At 40.9% G+C, this 24,808-nt stretch overlaps 2 protein-coding genes across 4 annotated transcripts in view; both read right to left on the minus strand.

The window, feature by feature from the left end:
- mpp2b (MAGUK p55 scaffold protein 2b) overlaps window positions 1–19,574 on the minus strand; it is a 48,748-nt gene extending 29,174 nt beyond the window's left edge. The window contains exons 1-2 of one of the 3 annotated variants that reach the window (XM_074621098.1): window positions 19,212–19,574; window positions 5,930–6,009 (exon numbers count right to left, since the gene is read on the minus strand). In XM_074621098.1, coding sequence (XP_074477199.1) covers window positions 5,930–5,960 — 31 coding nt within the window. In that variant the 5' untranslated portion in view covers window positions 5,961–6,009; window positions 19,212–19,574. Of the gene's footprint in view, window positions 1–3,372; window positions 3,685–5,929; window positions 6,010–19,203 lie in introns of those variants that run through there. The other 2 variants (XM_074621097.1, XM_074621096.1) reach the window with 2 other exon arrangements.
- Window positions 19,575–20,193: 619 nt separating this feature from the next.
- LOC141758177 (peptide Y) lies at window positions 20,194–24,141 on the minus strand. Its single transcript, XM_074619329.1, has 4 exons — window positions 24,012–24,141; window positions 23,117–23,308; window positions 21,268–21,348; window positions 20,194–20,491 (listed from the first exon to the last, which is right to left on the minus strand). The coding sequence occupies exons 2-4, from the start codon at window positions 23,302–23,304 to the stop codon at window positions 20,467–20,469; spliced, it is 294 nt and encodes a 97-aa protein (XP_074475430.1). The 5' UTR covers window positions 23,305–23,308; window positions 24,012–24,141; the 3' UTR covers window positions 20,194–20,466.
- Window positions 24,142–24,808: the final 667 nt, after the last annotated feature.

The following is a 24,808-nucleotide window of genomic DNA, read 5'->3' on the forward strand; positions in this document are numbered from 1 at the left end:
ATTATTCCATTATGAGTCAAGTATATGATTCATTTGTTCTTATGGTAGGGGATTGATTCTTTCCATGATGTCCTTGCAGAGTGCAATCAGTCTGAAGTAATTTCTTCTGATTATACAGAATACAACTATTATATTACAGCTAAAATGTGAATACTTCTCTGGTGCTAAACTCAGGATAACAAAGTCAACATCCTCCTCATGGAGCGTCGCTGAAAAGACAAGGTCATCATGACAGGAGCAGAGAACGTTGTGTGAAGCATGTGTGGGCACATCAATTGTGTAATGTACTTGTGTGGTCAATTTGTGTGTGTGTGTGTATATGTGTGACTTGTACAGGCTTGCCTTCAATAGCTCTACTCATCTGGTTAGCATAATAATAGGCAGCAGAAAATTGCATTATATGAATTATCAGATGTATATGTATACAGATGTATACATTTAATTTATATCTACTAAGGTAGGACTTGAGGGTCTAGCATTAAGTCAATATTATGTATGGCAATTTAAAGGTCCTGCACACCGCAGGGGTTTTCACTTGAGGCTGATTAGTCCTCCGCTCAGGTTGAGGCTGGATGGAGCTATGCTGGGAATTACATGAGGTCAACAAACTCTTACGAATCCTGATGCATTCACGCAATGTCGGCAGAATGGGAAGAACAGGAACGCTTTATTAAAACTGTTATTACGACTTTACGAGTGTTCAGGCAGTGTTAGGTATTTGGAGCGGATAGTTAAAGAGGACATATTGTGCTTTCTGCCTTTCCTTTAGTGTGTTATATAGTGTTTTTGTGCTTGTAAATAGTCTGCAAAGTTACAAAGCCCAAAGTCCATTCCAAAGGGAGTTACTCTCCCCCACAGAAACACTGCTCCTGAACTGCCTGAAACGCCTTGCTTGAAGTCCCGCCTTTTCTTCCGTAACGTGGTGATGTTACCAAGTAACACAATTGCATAATACCTGTCTAGTGGCTAGTTCGGCAAGCCCTCAAACAAAGCTAGTTAGAGCGGAGCTGGAGCGGAGTCCAAAGAGTTTGGTTTGGTTGACAAATCACAACAGAGTGGGCCAGCTGACCAATCAGAGCAGACTAGGCTTTTTAAGGGGGGGGATAGCGTTTCAGACAGAGGGTGAATCGAGGTGCTGCAGCACAGCCGGTATGAGAAAATTTAAGTTTTTTTTTAACATTAAAGCATGTAAACATGCTCTATAGAAACCCCAAATACAAGTATGTACCTGAAAATGAGCATAATAGGTCCTCTTTAAGTTACAGATACAAACAAATGATAAATAGCTCCTTTTAAAAGTACCTGAATTGAGTGTATTAGTTGACACTTCTGAGGTTCTTTTCAGTAAGTGCGAGACAGTCACAAATTCTCAATATTTCCAGCTTGAAATTACAGCTCGGAGGCTGACATGGACGTTTTTTTCCGACTCATTTGCCTGTAATTACGGTCTGAATAATGTGATGTAAACACAACATTAGAGTGATTGAATGACGCCCACACAGTCCTCAGACGACATTAAATCAGTCAAAATAATTGAAATCCCCAGTGCTCTGGGCCTTTAATTCATCCAGGAAACCAGAAATCCTGCACACTGTCGATCATTTGGCAACATCTTCAGGGGAAACGCTGCGACCCTGACCTGCGCTCTCTTGGGTAGCCAATCAGCAGGACGAAGCACTTTAAAGCTGCCATTTAAACCATCCCATCGCCATGGTGATTGCTTGTTCCAAGCTGGCACAATATGGGTGCGTGCTAGATCGCCTTATTAGCTGGCTGAAGGTCACCGCTGGAGACAACACTTTTGATATTTGTTGACATTTTGCAAATGGACAGCAGCTCCCATTACACCTCAGAGTCTGGGCGAGGGATGATTTCATGTGAAGTTTTTTTGGGGGGGGAGACTAACACAAGTTTATCGACTGAACTTGCTGTTAAGAAGGAAACATTTTGACTTTGTGCATCTATTTCCCCCCCGCAGCAGTTAATGAAAGTGCAAACAAGAGATCGTCAGGGTGCGATACGGATGAAATAATTGCCAGTGTCACCACATTATCGGATACCCTCAGCCGGAACAGAATTTAAATGTCCTATTCTCTTGAAACCCGACGATTATCTTGGACAGCCTAATCCTACCAACACACTGTACTCAATGATCCATCATCTGTGTTTGAACACAGCTTCATTAGTCCAGTAGGCACACAGAATATTGCTCTGATAGTGTGAGGGTTCGTTGGGAAGAGAGTTTGTGTGTTATTATGAGTGTGTGCGTGTGTGTGTGCGTGGAGAGTGTGTGTGTGTGTGTGTGTGTGTGTGTGTGTGTGGCGGGGGGTGAAAGTGAGAGAGCCACACAGTTATTTGAAGGTTGCGAGTCTGACACTTCCAAGCGTGCTGTCTCTGATCAGAACACTGTTGCATATGAATGACCCCCTACCTACTCTCCATGAATGTACAATGCACTGGAGGTCTCTTTCTCTTTATCCTTCTCTCTGCCTCTCTCTCTCTCTCTCACACACACACCAAACTGATAGACAGGATGTGAATGCTTTGACAGAAAATATGATTCATTATGGCTGTCACCGCTGTCTTGTCAAGCTACATTACGGAGCAGGGGATGTTTTGCAACATGGTATACTGTGTGACATGCAATAGACTTGGCGATGAAGCTTCTAACCTCAACTAATTTAACATGACAACATCAAATAGATGTAAGCACACAACAGTACATAAATAGAAGACAGACTCATAACATATTAGTGTGTAGTATGCAACCCCATGCAGTATTAATGAACTCCCATCAATTATGAATTGAATATATGGTACTTCCTTCTCCATGCAGTGGGAGCAAACGTTATGTGCTTTATTACTTTATATAACAAATATATACTTGCTTTTTACACAGGCTGTTCCTCTTTAAATTACTTCTTATCTGTTTGCTTTCTTTACTTATCTCAAAGTGCATTCTCTCACTCTACATTGCTCTCAGTTTACAATGAATTAAATAAAAGAAATGTGGCATGTTTTCGCTGCACCATGCTGTCTCCCTCCTTCCTGTCTTTGTAGTCTGCTGCCTGAGATTCCTGTACATCACATGCTGCCCTGGGTCCTAATCTGTCTCTGCTCATCTTATCACACTCTGGAGGTTTTGAACCGCCACATCAGGAGCAGGTGCAATGCGAATTTAAAAAACACCCTCAACCGCCAATGTGTACATATTGCCGCCCTGCTTAGTTGCATTTTAACAGCTTCTCCACAGTTTCTGTCCAGCATATCTTCCCTAACCTGTGACAAAACATAGCCTCCGGAGAAGTCGTCTGTTTTGGAAAGCATCCTGCATCCTTCCCACACCCAGCAGGTACGGACCTGTGTTCTTACCTTCCTCCCCGAGCTTGATTTCCAGGCCCTCTAGGGAGTTGGCTGAGTCCCCTTCCTCCAGGGAGAGCCTTCCAAACAGGCTGCCAGCCATGGTGAACAACACCTCTCTACACTCACAGTAACACACCCAATACTGTATCTGAGGCAAACTGAGAGATCTCTCTCTCTCCCTCCCTATCTGTCCCTGATTCTCTCCTCTTCCTGGCAAAACAGCTCCCTTCTCTTTTTCCTCCCTCTCCACCTGCTCTTGACGTGAATGTGTATAAGCTACGCCTGGCTGAGCGTCTTCTCCTCCGCATGAATGAATGGAGACGAGAGAGAGGGTTGTGTGCACGAGCAAAGAAAGGTGGGGGAGAGGGAGGGAGGGAGGGAAGTATGATGCTTTTTCTCTGGGAGGAGGGAGAAAAGGAGGCAGGACCATTCTCCCTCCAGGCTTCCCTGTAGGGGTTAACTGGGGGAAAGAGCAGCAGAAGGCTGGTTTGTAGGGAACAGGATCGGTCAAGGAGGAGATGCGTAGGGAGCTGACATATATATGAGTGATGACCCTCCATTAGTGACATCACGGACACAGGTTCAAACACAGCCAGCCTTGCAGATGCAGTTTCTATTTGTGCTTTTCTAATCATAGTTCCTTCGCTGACAGCAGTTAAAAAATATCTAAAGTCAAAACTGACCCTTCTCTAACCCTCTCTGCAAAAAAATAGCCTTCCTGAAAATGCTGCTTTTTTAAAATTTAAAAAAAGACATGAATTGGTTTGGAGAAACAATTTACTGGGCTGTTACTAAAAATGCCAGTCATCCAGACTCAGCCGTTGGCTGGTGTACAAATCAACACTGACTGACAGACCATTACAAAAAAAGAAACTCCACACACATTTTAACTCTCCGCCGATCCGCTTTTCTCCCCTCTATCCGACAGCTGACTTCTGCAATTTATTACCACGCGATCAAATACTATAAAGCTTTCAGTTGTAGATTAGATCCTCGGTTAACTAATATACTGAGACTCGTAATTTCCCAGACATCTGGCTGTGGCTTTTCAATCTTTTATGTGTCTGGATCAAGTGCCGTCAGCACTGAGCGAGGAGGAAACGCATGGAGCCAGTTTAGAGCCTAATGTGAGATATAATTCTACTGCTGTCACACTGCTACATTTTCATCTTTGATATCAGTGCCAAAGTATACATCTAAAAAATCACTTTGATACAATGCCAACAAAAGAGACCGTCAATGTGACGCCGCATTTGACTTGGATTCCAGCAATTCTGTGGAGACTTTTACACAAGGGTGTAATACAGTTTTTTATATATATATATATATCTCACAAAATCAATTTGTATGTAATCCACGTAATTATGAACAAGGATGTATAAAAAGGAGGTCGATGTAGTTGAGTGGGTCAAAATACACCAGACTTTCGCCCAGGAGACGGGTGTTCTTGTCCCGTGTGTAACCAGAAGTCAACGTTGATTTATTTGTCACAAACCAAGACTTTTTCCTAACTAGTTTTTGTCATGGAACTACCGTACTTCAGTTACGCCACTTCCGGTGCGGCGTAACCACGACCTTTTCCTAAACCTTACTGAGTACTTTTGTTGCCTAATCCTAACTAAGTATTCTTTCCTAAAGCTAACTAAGTCAATCTTTTCCTAAACAATGTGGTTTTGTTGCCTAAACCTAACCAAGTTGTTTCCTGTAAAGACAAAAGTTTATTTTTTAAAAGACTGGAGTGGAAATTGACACTGGACATTCATAGGAAAACGCATGAAAAATTAAGAATAACTTTCCGTATGATAGACGAAACGTTGCATGAAAATACGTTGTTTATTTTGCATCAACAAGTTTAGATGGCCTGGGATCCAGTGCAAGACACGGTGCACTGTTTGGAGCAGTTGCCTTGTTTTCAGTTATTGCACTGACTCCTGCAGTCTGTTGTCAAGTGCCAGAATGTCTTCACAGCATCTTTACTTTAAATTAATCTTTCACGGCAGCCTTGAAGTAGCATCAAACTGTCAAACTATCAAATGTTAATCCATTTCACAGAAAACAAACAGCCTTCATCAAATAAACATCCATATTTTTAAAAAAAAGTGAATTGCCAAAGTAACTACGACCCATGGAAGGACCCACTCCAAAGGTGACTGCAAATCACTTAACCCTCTGGCTTTCACACCGGGCTATTTTCAGTCATCATTGATCAGCCATCAATCCATAATAAACAACATTTGTGTGCAGGCGTGTGCATGCACTCGTGTGCGTTTGTGCTACTTGCCACTAGCGCAGATTCGACGTGCATGCGTGTGTGCGTGAGTGGAGGGCTGCGAGGGATACAGCAGCAAATCCTTCGAGGCATGACTGATCTAAGGCTGGAGTTTTAGCGCTCCATTAGCCAGCTCATTAAGTCACATTAGAACTCTGGAGATGAGATGCATGTCCTGAGTGCTGGGATAACCACAAAGCGTTCAGTATCTCCTCCCTCTTGTCTCTCTCTCGATATCTCTCTTACACTTACACACACACACAGATGCCCTCGTCATAGCGAGACAAAGCCACTTACCGGAGTCAGAGCTGGATGTTGCCACGGGCATTTTAAGAATTGGTTCCTCCCAGTATCCTCCGCAGAACTTGTTAGGTCAACTGCAATGAAAGAGAGTGCAGAGAGAGAGAAGGGAGATGCATTGAAAACGCTAATGAAGTATTGATCGTGAATATGAATGCAAAATCCCTAGGTTGTCAGACCACTGAGTCAGGATTAAGGCTCAAACAAGGGAAGGATGGTAGAAGCTTTTTATAGAAGTTCTATAAACAGCAATATTTCCCACAGATCCAAAGTTTTGCATATTTTAAAGCTTGTTTTTCTTGTCCCACTGTGATAAACTGTGTTGTTAGGTTGAGGCCCTAAACGTTCAACACACAGGAATCCGTGGGAATCTAAATCCGAAACAAATCCTTTTGTGTCAGTGGACTTACGTATGTGCGCAGCTCATTCTTAATTTACTAGCTCCCACACACGACAACTGCTATCTAACTTTGTTAATAGCTATAAATAGAATGGCCAGTTGCTCTGGCAACACCTAAACAGTTTTAGCCGTCATGTCCGCGGGGAGTACTATCAGCAACAGTTGGAAAGACTGAGTGAGCAGGCGAGTGAGTGGGCAGGACAGCTAACATTAGCTTAGTGAGGATCTCTGTTGATTCTAATTGATCCATTTAACATCGGGCGGCAAGAGAGAAGCATTGAAGACAGAAGACTGGGAGACTAAGCATCCGTTGTCCTGGGATTCAAAACTGGCTTATCATCAGGTGATGTGGAATTTGTGAAATACAAGCAGTGAATAGCAATTAGGAGTTAAGGAGGGCAGTGGGTGTGGGGAACATAAACAGAATAGGCAATCAATAGTCATGAGAGGAGGAACAGATAGAAAACAGAAGAGGGCTGAGGAGAATTGTCAGGCAGGAAGGCTCTGTGTGGAGACATGAGGTGGGGGGTCAGAGAGAGAGAGAGAACAATGGTGAGGAAGAAAAGAGTGCAGCTGATGAGGGAGAGACAGTGGTATCCAAGGATGCTAATTCCTGGTTGCCATGACAATAACTATCCACGGTGGAACCAGTAACGTCACCACAGGGTCACTGTGTGTGAATGTGTACGTGAATACAGCCTCATCATCACCGATCACATGTGGAGTGATGAAGCATTTTCGTTCATACAGTATTGAAGGAATTACATTAACTGGCCAAATAGGGTAATGCAGGGATGATGTATTTTTGTAGGCCAACCAAGAAGTTATCATCGCCCTGGTTCCCTCGACAAAAAGCCAATGGGATTTTTCCATTGGGTTTTGGATTATTGCAGAAAAAAGGCTCTGTGGCAAACAGACGTTTATGATACTTACGTTTTGTTCAGCAAGATAATCTTCAAAAATGAACACCAGTTTTATGATTTTTGAAGTGTGAATGCAATCCCCAGAAGTAAAAAGCGTTAAACGTTAGGCTATAAACAAACTACACCACGGTCACATGAGCGCGAGAATACACAACGAGGCTGTTAAGGTGGACGAGTTGGCGTGATGACGTTTAGTTGTCTCATTTAGCCACTTGATAGCAAATGCCTTTTTTAAGACACATACAGACTTCAAAATTCACAAATGGGATGTTTACTGACTGTGTTACTGTATTTTACATCGTAGAACAAAATGTTAAAATCTCTTAAGCTTTTGTTAACCACAGACCTTATTTCAGGCATCTAACTAAAAACCCATTGACTTCCAGACAAGGGAACCGTAAGTGCTAAAATGCTACCTCATTTCCGGGTTTTAGTACCTCATTCCTGTAGCACTGTAGAGTGGTGACATAAAATGCATCAATAAATATCCCACTTGTGAATTTTGAAGCCTTTATGTGTCTTATGGTTTCTAACAAGTGGCTAAATTAGACTACTGAATGTCATCACGCCGACCTGTCCGCCTATACAGCTTCGTTGTATATACACTCGCACTCATGCGACCGTGGTGTAGTTTGTTTATAGCCTAACGGTAGCTTTTTACTTCTGGCGATTGCATTCACACTTCAAAATCATAAAAGTGGTGTTCATTTGTGAAGATTATCTTGCTGAACAAAACGTATCATAAACGTTTGTTTGCCACAGAGCTCACTTTCTGCAGTAATCCAAAACCCAATGGAAAAATCCCATTGGCTTTTTGTTGAGGGAACCAGGGCGATGCCAACTTCCTGGTTGGCCTACAAAAACACGTCATCCCTGAAGCACTTTATGGTGGCGCCATCAGTAACTTCCTGTCTGGCTTCCAATATTATTCATTTAGAAACTGACTAAATATATCCCTTCCTTCAGATGGAATCTCATTTCTCTTTCACTACAGAGATTTCTAAACTGGCTTACTGGGTAAAGGTACTTTTATGAGTCATGTATTTCTTGTATGCCTCTCAGTTGTCAATGAACACAAATATGAAAATGTCTTCAAGCTCAGTGGTATGTCATTCTATTAATTTAAATCTCTGTGCAGAGATCAAAATATTCCCAAATCCTATTTGTTCAGAGTAGCAGTTCTGCAGTTTTTGTGTCGGAGCGTTTTACCAACACATCCCAGGGCACCAGTTAAAGATTCCTCTTATAAACTAGTAGATGTGAACCCACGGGACAAGGGCATTAATTATAATCCCCAATATTGATTCAACAAAATGAGGGAAGCCTGGGGTTGCCTTGGGAGTGAAATTTTGGAAGTTATCTGGGACAGCTGTATTATTGCTTTTCATACCTCCATCTGAATAAGGGTTGGAATAATCCATTTGAAGATGTTTCATAGACTTCATTACTCTAATGTGATTAAACGCATCCTTCTATAAATCTATTATCCATTAATCCTTGCAATAACCTGGTTTATTCCACCCTATGTTTTGATCCTGTTCATGGTTTTTGGTCTATATTTAACTCCCTCTCTTTGCCTTATGTAATAAAATCTATTTCTCCTAACCCACGGACATGTCATATCACATTTGGAATAGCACGACCCGAACTCAGTGTAACTGACTCATGGAAAAAAGCTGTCACATTTTTCAAGTGCCTTTCTCTATGTGTACTTCATTATATTTCATTATATTATGCGACTTCGTTGTGTTTTTGACGTTAGTAATTGTCAAAAATATGTCCTTCATATTTAAGTTAAATTGTTTAATTCTTTGTTTAATTTTTTTACTTAATCCAATTGGAAGGAGGCAGTACCGGGCAAATTGATGCGTGTGTGTACTATTATGTGTTAAGTATATGTGGCTGTGACATTTAAGCACATTCCTAGATGCTGAAGGACCGAGCTCTTTTTTGCAAAACTCTGATCAATGCGGATCAGGTCCTTAATACCACATACCAGTCCCCCAGGCTTATCCGTGGCATCCCGTGTTTGCACTGCGAAATGACAGAGCTTGTTAAAAGTATGCAGAGACCACACGGCTGCTAAGAAGTCAAAGCCGATTGCAGCGGAGCTTGGCTTGGCCGTGCTGGAGCTGGGCTGACACACTGGGGGTGGAGGGGTTGTCAGCAGGGTTGGGGGGTGGGCAGGATGTTCTCTGCTCTCTGACTGCCACCCTGCCTGCATCTTATTTTATACTACTGATGGAGAATAATTGGCCAAGATCTAATGATGGTGCTGTCGTCACCAGTTTGGCATTTTCTTGGTAATTGGTGGCATTTCCTTGCAGAAAAAGCCTGGATGTCTGCTAAGAGTTGCAACCAGTAATCAATCCCTACCAGTGATGTAGTGAGTCCCCGGGAGCCACAGGTGGTCATTTGAGTGGATGCCATGGAAGCTGAGTGAGCCCCCAATAAAAAAAAATGTTTGACATCTTTTTTTTATGGTTATATTCATGTATGCTGAAAATGTATCTGAAAATGAAACAAATAAAATCCCAAATCTGAAAACTTTGTTTACAAAACATTAGCCTACAAATCAAATGTGATATAATAAGAAAATTAATTGAGTAAGAAATCATGTGAATCTTTTATCACAAACATTAAACTTGACTCAGATAGTAGTAAAAACTGTCCTTGGCTATGTCAACAAAGCACAGAGAAACTCAGATTACAACACACACAGAGGGAGAGTGCCTTCATTCTCTGCTCAGGTAGACATTACTCCTCTATATCTTTACAAAGCAAATAGTTGTTTGCTGCTATATTCATGCTGACTAATGTTGAACAGTGTGTAAATAAATGATCCTTCAATGAGGTCAAACTGAGTATTTTCACAATAGCTGCAGATGGAAAAGACCCTGCAGCTGTGGAAATGGTGGGTCAGTCCGTCGCTACAGTAATATCTTGTGCATCTAAACTGTCTCAGCTCTCTGAGGGATTTTCCCGCTCTCTCTATTAGTCAACTCACTCATACACAGCAACACACACGCACACAAATCTCCATCTTCCACATTGTATTGCAGGAAGAGAGCAGCTCAAAAGCACAGCTGCCGTGACATCATATTTGCAGACCTGCTATCATCTCAATCTATTACAACAAGAGGCCAGCTGGGGGTGTGTGTGGTTTTCGAGCATGCACACAGATCTATATTTCCAGACATTTTTGATGCTCCTCACCAAATAACCCTTTCCAACAACAGACTAAGTTTAAACACCTGCATCATCCAAGTGTTACATAACGAGTGCTGAGGGCAAAGGTCAAGGCTTTGGTGTCTCAAAAATATCCCTAAAGTCCAAGGGAACAAGTGACATAGCCAGCTTTGAAATATATTCAAAATGAGATTGGATGGTCTCTTTCTACTATAGTACTTCTGCTATTCATAACTTATTTGCTTCAAATTGCTTTTCCTTTGCTCTTGAAGGATTTTGTCTGCAAGCCTGCACTCTCACATGAAACCAATGTGCTGTTGTGAATTATTTGATCACAGTAGTGGTTGAAAAAAAGCATCTATTTCTTTCATGCCTGCATCACATTTTGATCTGGAGCAATGACACAAGTGGTGGCCCAGGTGTTTGTATGCCAAGTGTAAAACGCCTTGAGCTGTTCCCACAGTGAGGCTGCATTAATGCCTGTAAACATGCTCACACACACACATACACACACATGCACACACACGCACACACACGCTCATGCGCACACATGCTCATGCACACACACGCACCAGCGACCAAACACGTCTTAATCCACACATGCAGGCTGGCGTCAGGCCTAAAAATAACCCTGTGCTCCCACAGGTTCAGCTCCTCTCATTACTTTACATGGGAAAACGGTCGTATCCAAGACAACCGTGAGCAGCTCTTCGCCGCTTTCCCCAGCGCTTTGCCATGGCAACAAGGGAAAATGCGTAAAATAATAATAAGTTGGAGCTTAAATTGGGTCTATTAATAGGTTTGAGCTACACTTCAATATAGAGTTGCTCTTTTTTCGGAGGAAATGGTTTTATATCAGCGTCGTTGTTGTGTGTAGCATTCACACAACAGGCAGGAAATCAATTTTGACATAGCTCTCCAGCCAAAACTAAGGCGTTAACAGCAAACCTGTTGTATTTCGCTCCAGTGGCCAGAGCGCCGCACGTAAATAAACGGTTTCTACAGCTCTAGAAATCCTGAACAGCAATTTCACCAGAACTGGAGAAAAAACACAGCATGCACAGTGGCTTCTTGAACAGAATTAACATTTTTTCCCTTCTAGTGGTGAAGTAAAAGAGTCAGAGAAGTTCATTTTCATCAAAACTTAACTTATTTTTTTGCTTCTTATTAAAAGATAACAATACAAATTAATTGGATTCTTAAGAGTTAAGTTCCAAATTAAATCTAAACTTAAAGGAACAGTGTGTAACATTTTGGGGGATCTATTGGCAGAAATGGAATATAATATTCATTAGTGTATGATCACCTGATACTAAGAATCATTGTGTTTTCGTTTGCTTAGAATGAGCTCTTAATATCTACATAGGGAGCAGGTGCTCTTCACAAAGTCTGACATATTTCTCCGCAATGTTTCTACAGTAGACCAGAAAGGACAATCCAAACACTGGCTCTAGCGACATCCTTTCGCTTTTTTTACGTTACCTGAAGGCCACCGTAGTTCTCTGACACGCTTGTGAAACTGTGGTAACGTGAGCCACAGAGTGCAAAATCGTGGTACAGCCAGCCAGTCTGATTTCCGTTGCTCCTAAAGTAGTGTTATTACGGTATGGATGGCCTATGAGCGAGGTGAACGACGTTACCAAGGTTTTGCACTTGGTGGCTCATGTTACAGCAGTCTTCGATCAAATTCAAACAATTTAGTTTTAACGGCACTAATTTCTTTAACGCATTAACACAACTTGTTAATTAACCTCTTAAAAATCCGATTCGATCTTTTGGAGGATCATCATATGAAACTAGAAAACCTAAGGAATCCATTGGTACCAACTGTGTATGGACAAAAGTCATACTAGCTTGTCGGGAAGGAGGTTAAATAACGCTCCAAACTTGCGCAAAATTTTGGCGAGGAAAAACTGTCATGGCCATTTTCAAAGGGGTCCCTTAACCTCTGACCTCAAGATATGTGAATGAAAATGGGTTCTATGGGTACCCACGAGTCTCCCCTTTACAGACATGCCCACTTTATGATACATACATTTGCATAAAGCAAGCATATTTGCCCACTCCCATGATGATAAGAGTATTAAATACTTGACAAATCTTTCTTTAAGGTACATTTTGAACAGATACAAAATTTGGGATTATTTTAATTGATTGATAGCCCTAAAAATAACATTTGAAAAACTCACTACAAAGATGTAGTTTCCTCACACAGACAATCCTTTATACATCTCTTGCAAAACATATTGGGCAATGTCACTTCATGAAAACTACCACAAGAACTTCTGTTGAGTATCTGCCCTCGAGTATCTTGAAGAAAGCACCAGCATGTTTATGCTTCTCTGCTGTCAAACTAAATTCAACACTAAACTCTCAAAAGATAATATTAAAGCAATTCATTTAATCTTGCCTTCGTGCGCTCATACGGTATCAACACCCAAGTCACGACACATGCCTGTACACATCAAAACAGAGTGTGGAGGTCTTTTGAAGGGGAGGATAAATTCAAGTGCAGTTTAAAGCAGTGCGCTGCACGGTTGAATGATTTCAAAAATAAAAAGGTGTTTCATACTCCCCGCATGCATATTAACACACACTATGTGCTACTACTTGGCAGCAGGAAAACAGCATGGAAAGAACGCTTCATGTATTCTTTCTGGGCACAGCTGTCCTGAGTTTAAAGTAAAATGTTATCTTGCCTTGAAAATCTAATTTAAATGATCAACCATCAGCTAACCAATTTGGGACTCATTAGCCACCTCAGACACATGAGCTACTCAGAGACTCTGTATTGTACATCACTAAAGAACAACAAATTCTCTTTTTTAAAAGACTGCATGATGACCAAAGAGTTAACACCATCATAGATATCACATGACGCCACACATCTAATAAAACCTGATCAACTTAGTGCTGTGGGTCGGTTCCTTTTCCCTCTGCTGATACAGATTGTAATTAGTGTAATTAGAATTAAATGTCATGTACATACCACTGAGAGGCTAGAGAGCCACCCAGGGGGAGCATTTACACTCACCACCCTGCCTGCCAGGATTTCATTAAAAGGTCCTCACTCCTTTGTCTTTTTTTTCTGAGGAAGCAGCCATTATGAAATAACGAAAAAAGGAATGTCACTGTTTCAATGTCACTCAAATCTCTGGTTAAGGACCAAATATTACAAAGCAAATCCCTGCTTTTGAGCCAATACTGACACATTGGCTGGCCCATGTATTTGGCCGGTATTTATTAAGGAGAATACGAAAATTATTGGGGTGTGGAGGGGGGCTAAATCTTATTCATTTTATCAAACAGCTATTTATTTATGTTTCGTTGGACCCTCCCCTTGACACTGACCAAGATCTCAAAACAAACAAACATTTCTGGCAGACATAACAAAACGATTTTTAATAAAGAGCTGCTAAAAAGAACGGTTTTACAGCCACAGAATTTGTGAACTGCACCCCACAATGAATTACAACAAAGATCCTAAAAATAAATATGAATCAGATCGGATGATGTTGTAGCCTGATGTACTATATGAGATCAGATGTCTGACTGTCCGTCATAAATATATCATAATATGGCCGGGCGTGTTGAAGATGATTCCTCAAGACAGCTGTTCCAAAGCCCCATCTGTAGATGGAGAAAGTCGTGTACAGCATGTGTTCACATGCACTCTCACTCTATTTACCGGTAAGACGTTTTGCACACAGCCGAGTTGGCTATGTGGCACGGTGACAAAAACAGTTGTTACAACTGGCACTATATAGCTGAATGAGCCAAACAGGCACAGGCACCCCGCAATTCTTGTTGCCTCACTCCGGATTAAAAACAATAAAATAAATATGACTTACATCAGATTATATTGTAGCCTGTATGAGATCAGATATTTGAATGTCATAAACCAACTACATGATGCCTGAATTGCATAACCAGGCATGTTGGAGACAGTTAAGGGTGTTAAGGCAGTTAAAGGTGCTAAATGCAAGATTGGGAGCATTTCTATTGCCTCCACACGGCTCTCAACATGGCGACGGCTGAGTAACTCTCGCAAGATGGTTAGTGTTAGGCATTGACCTTGAATAGTTAGGTCAGGATAGGTCGTCAGGCAGCGAGTTTTGTGAAAGTTTTTGCATGGTTTCGCCGTTTACAGGTTACGTTCTAGATTGGACGCTGAGCCGGCGGCTCGCAGCTAACGTTTCTAACAGCACAACAGTGAAAACAACAGCAACACTGCTGACAGAGCTAACAGTATTAACATGGGGGTGAACCGGACGGTGGGCGCTATGCTTCTGTGACGTCGTCGTTGGTTGGAACGGCATTATCAGCTGTAACCACCGTGGGAGTGTAGTGCAGAGTGACGGACGTGAGCTATTCAGTGGGGCACGCTCACATGCACAAACATGCACTAAAAAGGGACAGTGGCCGACCTGGCGATGTAAACAAAGTGAGGAGAAGCTCTGATTACAACACACTTGACTTCATTCTCTGCTCAGGTAGACATTACTCCTCTATATCTTTAATTAGCTAATTGTTTTTTTGCTGGTACATTAATGCTCTGGATATCGTATAGAGAACCTTTAACTTAGGAGGCAATATTAATTTGGAATAGGACGTAATTTTTGTGCTAATTCATTAAGTAGATATTAATATATTCAACTTAATAACTGAAGAAATTTGACCTCTTGGCGGTGCTAGATGAGAAGTCAGGGGATCACTAAAGTCAGGGGGCTTTGTCCTCTGGGGAACATGAACGGCAGTTGTTGAGATATTCTCAAAAGTGGTGGATCGACCAGACCGACTGACTTTGCCTTTCCTAAAGCCACACCGTCAGCATGGCTAAAAATATCATACTTGCCCATTAAAAATCCATGTAAATAAACACAATACATCAGTCGTCACTTTGACGCCACAGCCTCTATATATGGAGATCTGTGCCGTGGGGGAAGAGGTGGCAGGTGTGAGAGTAAATGAGTAGATCATTTTTATGAATGACACCACGGAGGCTCGGGAAAAGATGCTGAGGCTATGTGAGCTGCTGCAGATTAATCTCCCTGAGGAATCGAGCGTAGATGGCTCCTATTTCTCTCTGCCAGCTACAGTTGATTAGTTGTCAAAGCAGTAAAACTGCACAGTGTCATGGACAGGCACCATTAAAGGTGTTCTTATTAAAAATATTCATTATGTGACATCAAATAACCAGGATGCCCTCTGACTTCCTCTACATGAACATCTGGGCGATGATCTGGGTCACACAGGGATATGTCTTTCTGAATGTGTGACCAATATTAATGGATTTGTATTAATTCAATGTCACGTACAGTATACATATTACTCTGAGGCTCACACATGTCATGGTGACATTGTCTACATCACCTTGCTGCCATTTTTTTGCTCTAATTTGATCCAATTTAATGTCTTGTACAAAATGTATTCAAATCTTCCTGAAAGAATTTAGAGTGAAGGACACATTTTCAAGTTTAAAGAGTCCAAACTTCAAGCAGAGTTTCTTAAATCGTAGAAAAAGTGCTTAGACGATGTTTCTGTTGAGGTAGAACCAGACCTGCGGATCTCGTAGCCAATCCCCAAAGCTGTCAAAAGCAGGGGAAATTTATGGTAAACCTCCCACTTCCAAAACAGAAACTGATAAGAAGGCTGAAGTTTCTTTAATCCCAGTCGAAAGCTCTTTGAAATGAGACCCATCTGACTGTGGCTTGATATGAAAATCCAGCAGTGGGATTTTCATTTAAGTAACTACAAATGATGGAGGTTTTAGGAAACTAAATGTACTAAATGCTTATCATGATGAGAGCTTTAATTTGAAAACAACAATATCATTATATGGACTATATAAGTACGCAAAGTTGGCCTCAAATTTTTAACCTTAAAGTAGTTTGTTGATGAGGTCTAATGCTTAAAGTTATTAAATAAATTTGCATGTAAATTGAAGTCATGTTACTTTAATGGTCCTCTAGGACGACAAACAGCACGGCACGAACTGCTGCCTGACTAGTCACACAGATGGATAGTATATCTCTATTACCCCTGACAATACAATAACTTCTTTCTTGCTGGCAGAGGTCATTTGAATACTTCCTCGTCTGCAGTAATAAAATGTCCTCACAGTGTGACAGTAAAGCACAAGACAGAAAAGATCATAGACGTCTGAATGAAATCGATAAGCATGAGTTGAACTTCCTCTTAAATAAGTGAGCTTAACTTAAACAATGTTTATATAAAAGACTTTAACATTAAGTAGAAATGATGGAAATCCTGTTATATCAATATCAACACATATCAAGGCATGGTGGGCGGTGCTTGGTATTTCCTCAACTGATCTCAACATGGCTGCCGGGTCACAAACTTTCTAATTTTACAGCTAAACCGTGCACTACAAGATGTTTATGAAAACATTTTAGGAGAGAAATAGGCATTAAGGTAACAGAATATTGATTCATATTTGATCAGCGCTGCATAGTTTGACCGTTTGTTCGGAGTTCGTGAGTGATTGACAGCTGTTCAGAGACAGCAGGCTCCAGCTCGGCTCTGATTGGTTGTTTTCCTCCGATCTGTGAAATCTTGCAGATGCCATTAGGAGTACCAGAGGACACCGGAGGACACAGAGGCACATGATTTTTCAGATTGCCTGTCTCATGCACTACTGTCATGATATAGTGACCTTTTTATAAAAATAACTTTTTTTTTAATCATATTTGCTTCAATTCTACCCACTGCTGCTTTAAGGTGTGGACATTTTTTTTTCTTGTTTTTATCATATCTTCTTGTTAGATTAAATGTCCAAACTGTATATATACAACAGGAGATAAGACTAGGGAGGAAATAAAGGAAATGGGAGGGAAGGGAGTTGTCGCATTTTGCAGCTTGTACAGTGTTCAAAGATCTGTAAGGGAGGATGGCTTGTATGTTTGTTGGAATATAAACCATCCATCCATCCATCTGCAACCGCTTATCCCGTTAGGGGTCGCGGGGGGGCTGGAGCCGATCCCAGCCGACATTGGGCGAAGGCAGGGTACACCCTGGACAGGTCGCCAGTCCATCGCAGGGCTGACACATAGAGACAGACAACCATTCACGCTCACACTCACACCTACGGGCAATTTAGAGTCCACAATTAACCTAACCTGCATGTCTTTGGACTGTGGAAGGAAACCGGAGTACCCGGAGAAAACCCACGCTAACACGGGGAGAACATGCAAACTCCACGCAGAAGGGTCCCAAGCCGGATTCCTGCAACCCTCTAGCTGTGAGGCGCCAGTGCTAACCACTGCACCACCGTGCAGCCCTGGAATATAAACATAGAATTAAAAACAATTCTTTAAAAAATGTATTAATATAGGTTGGAAAATGCAACATACTGAGAAGATGCAAGTATGACAACAATTTTGTTTAATTTTGCACAGATGTTGCAGAAATCCTCAATCTAAATGGCTTTAATTCAGGTATAGACCATTTCGGATTAATAACTAAATAATTAATTAATTGATTGTCAAACTGAATCTCGCTCCCTGGACAAAAACGATCATTAGTGGCATGTAGACGAATTGTCCAAACAAATAATAAGCCTAATTCCGGAGCAGTAGGTAGATCTCTCTTAATACTGCAGTGGGTAGAAATGGAGTAAATATGATTAAAAAAAAACATATTTTTATAAAATGGTCACTATATCCTGACAGTAGTGCATGAGACGGGTAAAAATCATGATCCTCTGTGTCCTCTGGTGCTCGTAATGGCAAGATTTCACAGACCGGAGGAAAACAACCAATCAGAGCCGAGCTGGAGCCTTGCCATCTCTGAGCAGCTGTCAATCACTCACCAACTCCGATCAAACGGTCAAACTAAGCAGCACTGATCAAATATGAACTAATATTCCGTTACTGTAATGCCTATTACTCTCCCGAAATGTTTTCAGAAACATCTTGTAGTGTACTGTTTAGCTGTAAAATGAGAACATTTGTGACCCGGCAGCCATGTTGAGATCAGTTGAGGAAATACCAAGCACCGCCCACCAGCCGGGGCACAGCCAATAGGAACGCTCTCTCTCTCTCTGAAATAACCTCTGATTGGCCAATGTCTCTCGTCACGGGCTAGATTTGTTTAAAGCCTGAAAACAGAGCCATGAGGAGGTGCAGAAGTCTCTCTCAGAACACTTGAATTACAATATGCTGAAAGGTTATTATGGATTTTTTGCCCAATGATGCCAAAAATATACTGCCTACTGCAGGTTTAATGTTTATCTACCCTAACCCTTCTAATTGGTCCACACGCGCTCTCAAACATCTGTGCACGTCTCCTTAATGTGTGGGCATGCGCACTGGTGATGAACAGGTGCATGACGTCCACCCAGTCGTTGTTATTACAATATTAATGTCCCCTCTCTCAACCAGATAAAGTAGAGTCTACTACACTATGTGTGAGTAAAGGGAACTGATTGGTTTTACCTGTTGTACAGGTAATAACAGCCTGAGGCCAATTAAGCTAGCTTAATATAAAACAATGCATGTGGCTACTGATGAGGCAAATACAGTCAGCTCTCTCTCGCGTGTTAATGTGCGTTTCCTCGTTGTTAGAGGAGGAAAATGCTCCACAAGAGGTGGCTTTTATGGTGTTATCTCTTTAGTAGCCCTTACTTTCACAGGAGACATGGAAATATATCAGACTGCGTGTACAAATATTCACCTGGCTACAATAAACCCCACGTTTCCTCGGTGAAAAAACAGCTAAAAACAGGTTGAAGCGCTCACCTGCTCACCCTGTTGTCTTCACCTTTATCCGGATGCCTCTTCTTCGGTCTGAGATGCAGAAAGATGTTGGAGAGATATCTCTCCTCTCGCAGTATAGTTGAAGCACGGCAGCTCCTGTTCAATCGATGCAGTCACTTTCACAACAGCAACCCACACAAACTGCTATCTTTAACCTCTCTCACAAATACCTCCATTGACTAAAAAAGCCTAATTCGGCTGCTGTGTTGGCACTGAGCTCGTTTCCCCTGAAGGGTGAAGGTTTTGTGATGAAGAAATGCGTCTCACGGTTGTGGTACCCCGGTGTGAAGTTGCAGCCTGTCCGCTTGCAGTCGATATGAACCCAACACAAGAGACAAGAGCAGCAGTAAGACCAGACTGACTTGCTATAAGGTGCGTTTTCCTGGTGACGCAGTGACATCTAGTGGCAGCCAGGTGCAACTACAGCTGACTTTATTTAAAGGTCCCATATTATAAAAAGTGAGATTTTCATGTCTTTTATATTATAAAACAGGTTTAAGTGCTTTATAAATACTGTGAAAGTATCAAAACACTCAATCCAGGAAGAAATACACACTATTCAGAAACTGTGCGTTTGAAACAAGCCGTTAGGATTTCTGTCCATTCATGTCACAAATCTACAATATTTAGACCATTTCACAGTTTTAAACGTAAACATACTAAATGTGTCCCAGTTTATTTCCCGTTGCAGTGTATGCGAATGACATCAGCTGACAGGATGTAAACATGGACCCAAGCTGTTGCCTAGCAACGCAATTCCGTTGAAATGCGCGAAAACGGAGCGTTTCAGACGGAGGGTGAATACAGGTATATTCAGACAGACCGTATAAGAAAAATAATGTGTTTTTTGAACATTAAAGCATGTAAACATGTTCTAGTAGAAACCCAAAATACAATGATGAACCTGAAAATGAGCATGATATGGGACCTTTAAAAAAAAATACAAAAATGAAACACCAAAGTATTTGTGTGTCTTATTTAATAGTTTATTTCAATTCAATTCTTTATTGTAAAGTGATTGATATAAATTATTTACATTTTTTTGGTCAAAGAAACAAATAGCTAGATTTACTGAAAGAGGAAGACAAACAGAGAGAGAATGAGATAAATAGATAGATTTGCATGCATTAAATAATTAAGTATGGAGAGTCACAAAATCCAGTGCAGGTTGAGAATCTCAGTTGGTTTTTTTTATTGTTGGTGAATCGAGGAAGTGGGGGTGGTAAGGGTTGACATTGGGCTCATTCACCACTGATCGCTATAGTCCGCGCTGTAAGAGAAGAGAAAGAGCAGGTTAGTTCATTGAAATTTACACACTTGCATCCTAATATGTAGTGGAGACCAGCTCAAGACATTATGACAATGACATGACCACCCTTACCAAAAAGAAGTTTATTCAAGTGTGCTATTAGTATACTACTTTTAAATTTTAAAATAAGACAGTATACTTTCAATTTACTTTTTATGTACTTATCAGAGATATACTTAACAAAAGTATACATAAGTATACTTGGCTCATACTGACAAGTATACAGAAAAGTCTAAGTATACTTGGCTCATACTGACAAGTATACAGAAAAGTCTTAGTATACTTGGCTCATACTGACAAGTATACAGAAAATTATAAATATACTTGGCTTATACTTACAAGCATACAAAACTGTCTAAGTATACTTGGCTTATAGGCCTACTTGTACTTAATCTTTTGATCAAGATAAGAAAAGTATAATTAAGTATTCTTGCCCTTTTTTGATAGAGTAGCCTATTAAAGTGTGTGTGAGCTGTGTAAATCCACAGGGAGATAAATGCTAATCAATACTCACTTGAAGAGTCAAAGATTTAACAAGGAGTTCAATAACAGCGATGTAATTCTTCTGCAGTGAGGCTTACAGCTATAAATAATTAGGCAATACATTGGACCAATATTGGCAAGGCTGTGTTGTAAATATTTTATACAAGAGGGGCAAAAACATGTTAACTACCTGGTATCAGTATCAGCCTTCAAAAGCCAGACATGTATAATAATTCTCATCATGTTTCTCTCACCGTGGTTCAGCGTCTTGGCTGGAATCAGCTCCAAACAGCAGCCACGCCACCGCCTGCTCGGGGGACGACCTCTTCCCATACCTGGAGACAAATCAAACACCAGCATGTAATAATGAATGCAACGAAATATTATTGGAAGATTCTCATTCATGTGAAACCCTTCTCTGCTTTCCACCAGCGGTCACTCAGTCAGCATTTCACCCCATCAGCTTTGCTATGAATTTCAACTACTTGGACAACCATCAAACTGTGAACAAGTTTAGCTGCACCCTGTTGAGTTTTTATCAGCTCTGCTTCTCCAATCACAAATCAGCCGAGCAATTATCTGAGAGAAAAAGGAGTATTTTCAAGTTCACAGCCCCGGCGTCCAGCGAGGCAAACCCAACAAGCTCCTCCGTCTTTTGAAGTCTCTTTACTAAAATCGATGCCCGGCCACGGAAGAGTAAACCTGCCTTTGTTTGAGGCACGAGGGGCTACACCTGACAGATCCAGCCTCTTTAATTACAGGGACTGCACTCAGACTCCATCACAGGAGAACTGTACACCCACTCTTTTCTCCAATTGGAACAGCAGAATTGATTTCTTGTTATTATGTGTACTTTTATCAAGACGTGTGAGCAAAATCAGGCTCATCTCCTCCTCTTGCCTCATTATTTCTTATAACAAGCACAGCAATGCATCGTATCTAATGACCCCAAGAGTCCTCCTCGGCTTGCCAAACCAAACGAGGGCTGAACTCTTGATCAGCACCTGAAAAGTTTTGATTTAGGGTGAGTGAAGTCATTCCTCAGCATGAGGGCTCCATCCCCCCATGTGGCTATACCCTTGCAAACTTATCCTTGAGTCAAGTTGAGACTTAATCCCTCACTTCAAGGGAGGTGGACGACCTGTTTGATCCCAACGGAGGACGAGAAGACACCAAACCCCTTGCTAGTTTTTCAGCATTTATCAGTCCTACTTTCTTTCAGTTTCTCCAGGTTTCAAGTTTCAAGTTTATTTGTCATATGCATTTAAAAGTACAGTGTACTGTAAAATGCAATGAAATGCATTTTACCCTGGCTCTCTCTCTCAGCCCTTAAAATCTATAAATAGTAAACTAGATAAATACTACAATAAATAAGACAATACCTGAGAATAAAATTATAAAACAACCTAAAACATCCATAAAACAATCCACAGCTCTGCATTCATTTAGTGCTACTGTGTAAATGTCCTGTAACTGTGGTAACGGTGATCCAATAATTTGTGATGCTGTTTTCACTGTTTTACTATGTTTCTTTATAGTTTCTCCAGGTGATCAAAACTTTACTAACAGTGATGGATGTGCACTCTAGGGAATCTGTTGCTTTCTAGAAATCCCTGCATTATAAAAAAAAACAGTAGTCCCATGTGCCCAACGACTAGATATAGTATGATAAGAAAACGGTTGTATCCCAGAAACTACAAGGAGCACAATCAAGTATTTTGTATCTATGAACTCATAAAAAAATATCAAAGATATGCACACATATGCAGTGTAGAAAAATATTTCAGATGTAAAACATTTAATAAACACAATGTTAGCTTTTTTTTCAAAATTTTCCAAAAATCCTGACTTTGACTATTAATAAAAGTGTGATTTTTTTATGAGATCTATAAAATGTCAAAGTTGTACTGTTAGATAAAGTGCAAGGTTTTCAGCATTTATCAGTCCTACTTTTTTTTCAGTTTCTCCAGGTGATCAAAACTTTACTTACAGTGATGGATTGTGCACTCTAGGAATCTGTTGCTTTCTAGGAATCCCTGCATTATCTGGTTGAGTTCAAACATACAAGAACAAGGGAGATGTAGTGTGGTAAAGCTGACTCACCTCTGCCTGGTGATGAGATTGACGTAATGCCTGACAGCAGCGTGGTATTTGGCCCAGTCCTCCGGAGAGGCGTTGCCTCCAGGGTTCTCCGGTTTGGGAGGATAGGCGTCCGCCAAGCTGCTCCAACACACCAGCATGCAGACGACGAGCGCTGCGAGCATCATCCACGATCTCATCATGTTGGCCATTTATCTGAGGAGAAGGATGGTAGGATTCCGCTTGAAAAAATGTACTGAACTTTTGTTAAAGCCAAAACTATTAGGTTTATATTAGGTCAATAGTACTACAGCAGGTTTTTTCATTGTTACAATATTTGTTTTTTGGCATGGATGTCATTTTGTGGCAAATTTTCTTTTCACTGTATATGACTTTACATGAAAGATCAAAGGTGAATATTATATTTACAGTACAATGAACACATAATATAATATAAGATAAGATAAAATGAACCTTTATTAATCCCCGGAGGGAAATTCAGGTGTCAAAGCAGCAACAACAGCAAACAGAGTGAAACACAGGAGAGGTAAAGGTATACAAAAAATATAAAAAAAACAATAAATAGAGATATAAAAGATACAGAGTGAATGGGCGAACATAGTGTATACAGTCCGTCAATAAATAAATGTAGTATGTGCAATAAATAAATGTAATAGTACATGTGTGCAGTCTATAAAATGGTATATAGGATGTATAGTGTAAAGTGGTTAGAGTCCAAGATGGTTGCAGATAGTGCATGTTTAAAGTTCTTAAAGTCCTAATAGTTCTCAGCCTTGGTTGTGGAGCCTTTAAATGCCTTTAAAGTAAGTAAACATCAATTTTGGCACAAATTACGCACAGAAAAAATCATTCTAGGATGCGGTTAGAAATTCAAGAAAGTAACATGAAAGTAACTCACTTGTTGACAGTTGTCTCTTGATGTGATGTCCCCGGTGTTGTCCTTGTCTTGCTGCTCTTCCTCTCAGTTGTTCACAGGGGTTTATATATAGTGGAGATGGACACCTGATGCGCACTGAAGAGCAGTTAACCACACCCCCTCGCTTTGGCATCAGCGCGTCAAGGGGAAACTCATCTCGACAACATATTCAAACTAGTTTTAATTAGTGTCAGATTTGGTTTGTGTATTTGACTTTTAGCTGAATTGTTAAGTTTATTTTGAGGCAAATACGCATGGAAAAGACGCAGATTTCTCTCCGTTGTTTTTTTTTTTGTAGTTGTTGATGGGTTTTTCTGTGATAAATGATGTTGATTTGTAACTTAAAATAAGGAGTTGTGAATTTCACCCTCTTATAGAAGTTGTTATTTGCAGCACATCATCCATGCATGACTATAAAATAAACAGACAAACAGACAACCTGCTGCCTGTTCAGCACCACGAACAGCGCCAAGAGCGCAATAAAATAGTCCCTCCGATATGTTTTATGAGTTCAAATCATGGGCCACATATAGGTTAAAGGGCCATAATGTCTACACTTGTAAATCAAGTCTAAAGGTTCACTGGCTCATTCATAGTATGGCTCATCCTTGTTAACACACTCCTGTAGGTGAATGAAAAGCCGACACTTGTTTGGATGCTGAGAGGAACTAGTAGGTGAGAGTGGTGTGCAGCTGAAAAAAACATTGTGGAAAACACAAACCTGTACTCACCTGCACTGAAATCCTGTCTCTCAACAGGCAAGTTGAGAAACCACAGCA

Source organism: Sebastes fasciatus, chromosome 20 (genome assembly GCF_043250625.1).
Source record: "Sebastes fasciatus isolate fSebFas1 chromosome 20, fSebFas1.pri, whole genome shotgun sequence".
Lineage (NCBI taxonomy): Eukaryota > Metazoa > Chordata > Actinopteri > Perciformes > Sebastidae > Sebastes > Sebastes fasciatus.